Raw genomic sequence first — 8,014 nt, 5'->3', positions numbered from 1 at the left:
GGCGATGACAAGAGCAGGTTAGGGAGGAGAAAGGGTGAGGAGGGGCCCATAAGCATGGGTGATCTCAGGAGCGGCGACGGGGAGAGTTAGGGATCGAGAAGAAAGAATCGGTGCTTGAGAGTACAGTGTTGTGGGTGAAAAAAAAAATAACAGCTGGGGAAAAAAAACATGAAACTAGGTTATACAATACTATGTTATATGATGACATTTTTAAAATTTGTTATCATAAATAGTCTAAAATGATATTTTAATATTTAAAATAATCTCTTTTGATAAATATCACTATGTGAATTTCCTTGTTATGCTTCGAATATTAACCGAAGTCATAAATAGATAATTACCGAAGTAGACACACATGAAGTAAAAGGGAATTATTTTACTTCGTCTTATCACTGAAGTCATATATATGAAATTAGTGAAGTCTTTGACCGGTTTAAGGAGGCAAAATCGGTTCAAAGTCGGACTGATGCTGAAGTAAAAAAATATCTTTTACGTCGTTGGTTTTGTAATGTGTCGAAGTAATAGATGATATGTAACTTTATAATTTACATTGATTATCGAAGTAAATATATTTTATAACTTCACCATAATTTATATTTGTCGAACTATTTGATATTATATTACTTCACAGTTTACATTTATTGACAAAATAATTGATTTAAAATACTTCATTGTTTTGTTTTATACTGATGTAATTGATAAGAAATGACTTCGTAATTATCAACGAATCCATAAGTTTATATCCACCGATCCACAAGTCTATATCCACCAATTCATAAGTATAAAGCCAAAATTATATATTAACAAATTCACAAGTTTAAATTCACCAATCCATAAGTATAACAAAAAAAATGTATCCACAAAATCAAAAGTGTATCCACAAGTATATCAAAAAATCTACATCAAAAAATCTACATCGAAAAATCAAATATTTATCCCAATGTGCACACCCTATTTAGGCACATAGGTACAAGCAAACAAATTTGCTCTATCCACTTCTAACTTCATCATATTGAAATTCATTATAATATTGATTTTTGATTGTTCCTGCAAATTGAAATGGAAAAAAATACAAAATGCATTAGATTTGAGAGAAATAACAAAGAAATATCTAAAATTGAGCCTACATCATATACCCAAATTAGATTTAAGACTACACCTTTACACACTAAAACCTGACATCCTTATCAATCACCTTTAAACCTTTTATAGAAAGTGATGAAAAATTACCATATACTATACCTGCATTTATACTCCAACAGTGAGGGAGTTAGGCTTAATGATCTAAAAATAACAACTAATGTAATAAAATCTAATGATATATCCATGAACGGAAGATAGGTTGAATTCTAGTTGAATGCTTATTATGTAATAAAGGATGTTAGCATTCAACAAGAATAATAAACAAAGTAACAGAATAATAACTAAAACGTTACTCTTTGCATGCCAAACAAAAGTACTAACCTCCATCATTATCAAAGAGTATCAACAACATATCGTCATCATCTTCATCATCAACACTACCCATATTCAAGTTATGTAAAAATATTAAAACAAAATTGAGAATCCACAAAGAATAGTGATTAACATTCCCTTCATGTTTTAATATAATGTCACTAAGCCTAACAACAAAACAAATATTAGTTGGCAATTTTTCATATCAAAATTGTCATTTACTTCCTATGAAATGAAAATATGATAGTCATGACTCAGTCCTCACTACTTAGAAAAAACAAGACACAAAATTCATCCAAACTTTGGAGTATAAGCATAAATAAAGCTGAATAAAGAATTCTTTGCATAATAGATTGAGAAGGATGTGGAAAATATTTAGTATATCTAGATTGAGAACGAAAAATATAATGTAAAAGGAATTCTAGAGAGCACATCATCCCCTCTTTCCAACCATATACATGTTTTCATGACTAGTTCAAAATATGCAAGTGTCATAGTTTGAGGCTTAAGTTGATCAATACATGTAGCTACTCCTAATACCCCATGAACACAAGTAGCTACTCCTAAAAATATGATGAAAAGGTAATGAAACTTGTAGATTTATCTATTAATATTTTAAATTTCAAATTCTCTTTAAATATCACCATTCCTATGTCCTCCTTCTAGAATTAAGGTGACAAATTATTGTTTATTCACTTCCGAGAAGAAAAGGCTAGGTTGCTACATCTCTAAGAGTCATCAGAGCTTTCATGTTCTCATTTGAAGACATGGTTACCAATGTTGTTGTTTCATCTCTAATAATAGGAGAAGCTAGGAGAAACTAGCTAATTTCACTTCTAAGAGCCATTGTTGAGTGTACTTGCACAAGTTGAATCCATATTTAAAGAAAATGCCATCTATGTATCTTTACAAGTTATTCCACTGATTATATTTATTTCACTTATGTTTATTTCACAAGAAATTTTATGTGGACTTAAACATGAATACACAAATTTCGAAGGTGATAATATGAGTGATTGATTAGTAGAATCATGCTAACAGTGTTTCTATTTCTTCTCTGATAGGAGAAAACTAGGTCATTGTGGCTCATCATCAAAACTTATATGAGTGACCAAACAAACACCAAGGATCACTACAACAAAACTCCTCATAGACATCAATTTTCCACCGATGTCTATTACATTTTCGACCAATGTCTATGAAGACGATGTAAAAGGTCTGTCATTTTAGACATCGGGTTAAAACCGGTGTAGTATCACTTAACGACACCGGTTTTCGAATCAATTTTTAACCGGTGTAGTATCACTTAACGACACCATTTCATCAACGGTGTAAAACTGATGTAATACTATATGGTAATAACACCAGTTTTGGCAGCGGTATACGACCGATATAATATTAGTTAATGACACCAATTTTGCAGCGATGAAAACCCGATGTAATATCAATATTTTTTACCAACACAAATTTGATTTTCGAAACAGTGAAAACCCGACAATAACCAAGAAAATACACAAATATTCACAAACTACACAAATATTCTTCATTCAACAGTATCCATAAAATACACAAATATTCATAAATTACATAAATATTCTTCTTACAACAGTATTAATAAAATACACAAACATTCTTTTTACATCAAAAGCTAATAGATATCAGAATCAAGGTAGAACATCGTGAGTCAAAAATCAAGCTGAGGCTACATTAAATTATGAGAATCAGAATCTGTTCAACTTGCTATACTACTTCATTCTTCTTGCGCCTTTCATTTCCCTAATCTCACCACTTTTCACCTTCAAATGCCTAGTTTTCTGAGTTAAAACATCCACTGTTCTAATATGTCAAACAAAAGTATCATTTGGTCTACTTAACTACAGTAAAGAACAAAAACAGAAGAATAATACATGCAGTTAATAATACATTGCTAATGTAGTTTCTGTCAATACAACTCAAGGAGAAGACTGAATTTGACTTACCAAGAAGATTCAAGAAGAATAATACATGCAGTTAATAATGCATTGCTGATGTAGTTTCTGTCAATACAACTCAAGGAGAAGACTGAATTTGACTTACCAAGAAGATTCAAGATACAACCTGTGTCAAAACTTAAGAAAAATCTGTATCAAAATTTGAGGAAGAGAATTCCACCTTGAACAATCAAATTGAGTTGAAATCAATGTTGAGCAAGTTCACGTTAGGAGACTACCTCAAGAATACATTCAAACTTTATAAATACTAAAATTCTATAACCATCTTCCAGTATTGACCCAATTACCACTTTAAATTAATTATATTAGCTAACATGCATTGTCAATTAAAATATCAAGACCGAGATTTTAGGTGGCTCTGGCTATCTGAAACAACACCCTTGAACAAGTTTAAGTAAGCATATGATTATTCCTACTGCAGTGTGTATATATTTATGTATGAGCACTGATGAGCTTACATTGCACTATACGTGCAATTTTGAGATACAAGATCATGCACTGTAGCTATGGATAAAGGGACTCCACTTAGCTGAGTTGTAGCTTCCACAAACATTACCACAAGCTTCTTCCATCGCATCCTTCGAGACACCCTCGTTACATATGTTTGCGAAAGCTCGCATATACTTCATACCATATTGAGTGAGCGATCCACAATGCGACTCGAATGCTTGGACCTAAGGTTTTTTGTTAACACATGGTCATGTTTAATAAAATAGATTGTGAAGATGAATACGCTAGAGCACAATATTTACCACTGTTTTCAAGCAAACCCAATCATCAACCAGAGCTTGACCAGATGGCCTCACGGTTTTGAGGACTGAAGGTGCAACAGCCGATCCAAAAATTAGATTGCCGATGAGTTCGATGCTACTGTCAAGGTGTGCTCTATGCATCATTATCTCAGTGATCTCCGAGAGAATTTCCTTCTTTTTGTTTGACCCTTCCTCTAATCTTTCATACTGAAAGCAAACACTAGGTTGTTAAGATATAAGAACAATGCAAGGGGTTAAAAAGGTGCTCCAAAACAGAATCTGCAATGTTGAAAGATGGAAACTGCATGAAAAGATCGACAAATGGGTTTAAATCAGTTGAAAGACAATACTGATAGTTAAAACCAATTGAAACTGCCATGTTTCCTACTTACATATGAAAAGTGGACACTCTGAGAGGAGTGGAACACTGTCATACATGAATAGCATGCCACGATCCTTCTCCCAAGCATGAGTCTTACCGACCAGAGTATCAACAAGAGCTGCAGCAACCAAGAATTTAATTATTATACATGGAAAGAGAGACTTTAAAATGCTTTATCACTTTATCAGTCCAATGCAAAGTTAGCTGTGGTGTAGATAATTCAGAATTATTAGCGCCACTCAGCTAACAGAACAATCTAAAAAAAACCCATAAATTAGCATTCAAATGACATACATGCTAACATAAACTTTTAGGCTCAGGGTTGAATAGTTTCAAATTGATCCTCGTGTTAATATGACAAGTTAGCCTTCTGATAATTAACACCTTTTCTCCTAGTTTCTCTGTATCCAAACGGCAAAAGGACTAATTTGGACTCCATTTGAAGGGAAGAAAAAATCCCTTAACTTGGTTATAATACACATTTTGTAATCAAAAGTTACCCATCAGCTATACTCACACAATTATAGAATTTACTACTACCTAGTTTCAAGGCAAGTCATGAGAATCATCAGATAAGGCACATAAACGTAAAAAATAATCAACAAATCACAAGCAGTCACTGTAAAGTGTCCAAGTACCAAGTGTATGTTAAATATGTAAAAGGGAGACAAAAAAAGAAAATCATCATAATTACTCAAAAAGCAAACCTATTTCACCAGGTGGATCGGATACATTCCTTACCTCATGGCTACATGCCATTATTTTACCTAAAATTAAATTTATCAAGGTTGTGCAAATCATACCTGGAATCTTGTTAACCAATATGTGAGCTTTTTCTGCACGTTTGAGATTTAAATGTGCACCTCTACTTGAGTTATATCTGTTGTCATCCTGAATGGAAATTATGTACGATAGAGATTAAATTCTGTTAATTTCAAGCATTTTTCCAAGGGAATGAATAGTGCATGACAAACTTACATACTCCATGGAAAAATTGAAGTCCACCGACTAGAGTGTATAATGAAATGCATAAAGCAGTATATGTAAAATTTACAACTCATCTTGATTGCAACTGCTTTCTTACAAAAATTCTTGTAAAAAAGGGCAGTATGGTTCTTTCTTTCACATGACTTGCTCAAAGTTGGAGAACAAAAATATTCTGAAATGGAAAAAAATGGTTCAATATATAACCAATAACAAAATTCCCCATCATAGACATACTTGCATAAAATAAAGGGTTAATTAATAAATCTATTACAACCTATGGAATTCCATATCTATGAAAACATTAAAAAGAGTTAATTAATAAATGATTTGTGAAGTTGGCAAGGAAGGCAAAGTCACCATTGAGGTAATACGCCAACAGGGAGTCATTGTTTCAATTGGCAGCATTGTGAAATCTGTCCAAGATTCTGTGAGTCACAGTTTCAATTTGTATATTCATCTGAGCTAATTATGATTCCTTTGTCCATAACATCCTAACCAGGATTGCAAAGTCACTGCATGATGCTAACTAAAATGAACATGACCCATGCCTATATTGACTCTGCAGATATTCTCTCTATATATCTATAGTTCAAAAACCAGTTTTCAAGGCAAGGAAAGATAGATGTACTGGTTATCACTGAATTTTCTGGAAATCAACTAATTATGCTATAGTGTTCAGTATATCTATATTCTCTTACCTTGACAATGCTGAAACATATATAAGCCCTTTCTTATAAGCAATAGGAAGGGAAAATTCACCTTCACTCTGTGTCACACATGAAGGTTAGCTCCTCAGAACTGCCAAAAAGAATGAAGATATGAGAAATTTTACACTAACAATGCAAAAAGGGCAAACATCTATAGTTTAGTTCCTCATTGTCCAAATGGCTTTGTATGGTGGAAGTTGTTGCCAAGGTCCTACTTTTGCTTCATTGGGGCTTGCTTCCCCGTACAATATCAAAGAATAAGAGGCTTTGGAAATTAGTCTATTACAAGAATGAATTAGATTCATATGGTGATTCATGTATCTATGGCTCTGTTGTTGTTGCTTTTTGAACTAAAACTTGCTAATTCCTTGACTCAATGGAGCAGCTCGGAAAATCCCTATAAAAGTTTTGATAGATCTATAATAACACTAATGAAAAGAAAAACACTTTGTAAGAAACAAGATCTATGGAAGAGATTCTCTTTGACCAATTTCAGGACTATACTTCAATATTTCCCTGAATTATACTAAATGACAAAAAGAACATTGAAAAAACTACTAGGGTTATCTATTTCTCTCTTCTTCTTTTTTTGTTTTGTTAGCAAGATTTAGTTCAAAGTTAGATCGACAGAGTCTGTAATTCTCATACAACTAAAGACATCGTTCCACTTGTTCACAAGAACATTGAATCAATGAAGTCCAGCTGGATTCTTTTTAGTTTCTCTATCAAGAAAGGATAAAATAAGCCCTTTTAAATTCTCCCTGCAACCTTTGCTACTTGGAAAGTCTCTCTGACTCATGGACTAAAGTAAATCGATTGTAAACGCAGAAACTACACAGTGGCATTACCTCGAACGCTGAATGGACAACCTTTTTGGCGCGCTGAAACAGAGAGAGATTCCCTATGCAAGAGTGTATGTGTTGGAACTGGTCAATGCCGAGCTTGCGAGTGACCTAGCCGAACTGGATGTAGACGAAATCGGAGTATGGGAGGTCGACCTTGATGTAGCTGACACCATACCAGATGAGATAGCTCTGGATTTGGACACCCTCGAGGTTGGAGACGGAGCCGTAGCCGAGGAAGCCAGACACATGTGGGGCGTAGTAGACGACGTACTCGAAGTTAACGTAGCACTCTCCGTAGAGATCGATGACGAAGTAGCCGTTGGAAGCGACGGAGAAAGACTTGACGATGTCGGGGAGGATGCCGGGAGGGAGGTTGTACTCCTGGAGGTTGTCGTAGACAGTGGAGCTGTTGGACGGCAAGGCCGACGATTGGGCAGTCACCGCCGCGGAGATGGAGGAAGGGAAGAAGAGAGAAAGGAGGAGGAGGAGGGAGGAGGACATGGCGATCGGGAAGGAGAAACCCGACGGATTTGGGAAGGCAAGAAGGAGAGCTAAGTCTTTGACTGCGGAATATAAAAACAAGTGTTGTGGAAAAAAAACATACCAAAATGCGAAGAAGGCTTCCTCTTCTCACCCAAAGGGAGGAGTTGGAGGAGATGCAATGTGATTGGACGGAGAAGCAAGGGCATCGTGTCTTGATCCTGATCAGGAGAGGAAGGGGCGTCGATCTAGGAAGGGGAAGAGGGAGATGAGTTTGAGAGAGATGGTCAGAGGTTTAGGTTTAGGTTTAGGCTGAGAGAGATGGTCGGATGAAGGGGCGGGATATAGGTTTAGGTTTGGAGGGAACTTCATAGTGTTGCAAATTTTGGCAAGTGGGAAAATTAAAATATTTTAT

General features: G+C 34.9%; 2 protein-coding genes across 2 annotated transcripts; both read right to left on the bottom strand.

Annotated features, from left to right (window-relative positions):
• Window positions 1–3,937: 3,937 nt before the first annotated feature.
• Window positions 3,938–4,577, bottom strand: LOC122026643 (vacuolar-processing enzyme-like). Its single transcript, XM_042585374.1, has 3 exons — window positions 4,473–4,577; window positions 4,217–4,405; window positions 3,938–4,120 (listed from the first exon to the last, which is right to left on the bottom strand). The coding sequence occupies exons 1-3, from the start codon at window positions 4,575–4,577 to the stop codon at window positions 3,938–3,940; spliced, it is 477 nt and encodes a 158-aa protein (XP_042441308.1).
• A 2,650-nt stretch (window positions 4,578–7,227) lies between these two features.
• On the bottom strand, window positions 7,228–7,620 carry LOC122026642. The gene has a single exon (XM_042585373.1). The coding sequence runs from the start codon at window positions 7,618–7,620 to the stop codon at window positions 7,228–7,230; it is 393 nt and encodes a 130-aa protein (XP_042441307.1).
• Between the last annotated feature and the right edge of the window lie 394 nt (window positions 7,621–8,014).

This window comes from Zingiber officinale, chromosome 10A, assembly GCF_018446385.1.
Source record: "Zingiber officinale cultivar Zhangliang chromosome 10A, Zo_v1.1, whole genome shotgun sequence".
Classification (NCBI taxonomy): domain Eukaryota; kingdom Viridiplantae; phylum Streptophyta; class Magnoliopsida; order Zingiberales; family Zingiberaceae; genus Zingiber; species Zingiber officinale.
Note: the sequence above shows the minus strand (reverse complement) of the source record. Positions and strands in the feature narration are given on the sequence as shown.

Bases quoted from the DNA above. Each gene is read 5' to 3' on its own strand.
- LOC122026643 (XM_042585374.1), bottom strand. From the start codon at position 4,577: ATGGCAGTTTCAATTGGTTTTAACTATCAGTATTGTCTTTCAACTGAT. The intron at 4,406-4,472 runs GTTTTGGAGCAC...GTTTGCTTTCAG, and splicing joins CTTTCAACATTGCAGATTCT to TATGAAAGATTAGAGGAAGG. The intron at 4,121-4,216 runs GTTTGCTTGAAA...AAAAAACCTTAG, and splicing joins AAGCTCTGGTTGATGATTGG to GTCCAAGCATTCGAGTCGCA.
- LOC122026642 (XM_042585373.1), bottom strand. From the start codon at position 7,620: ATGTCCTCCTCCCTCCTCCTCCTCCTTTCTCTCTTCTTCCCTTCCTCC.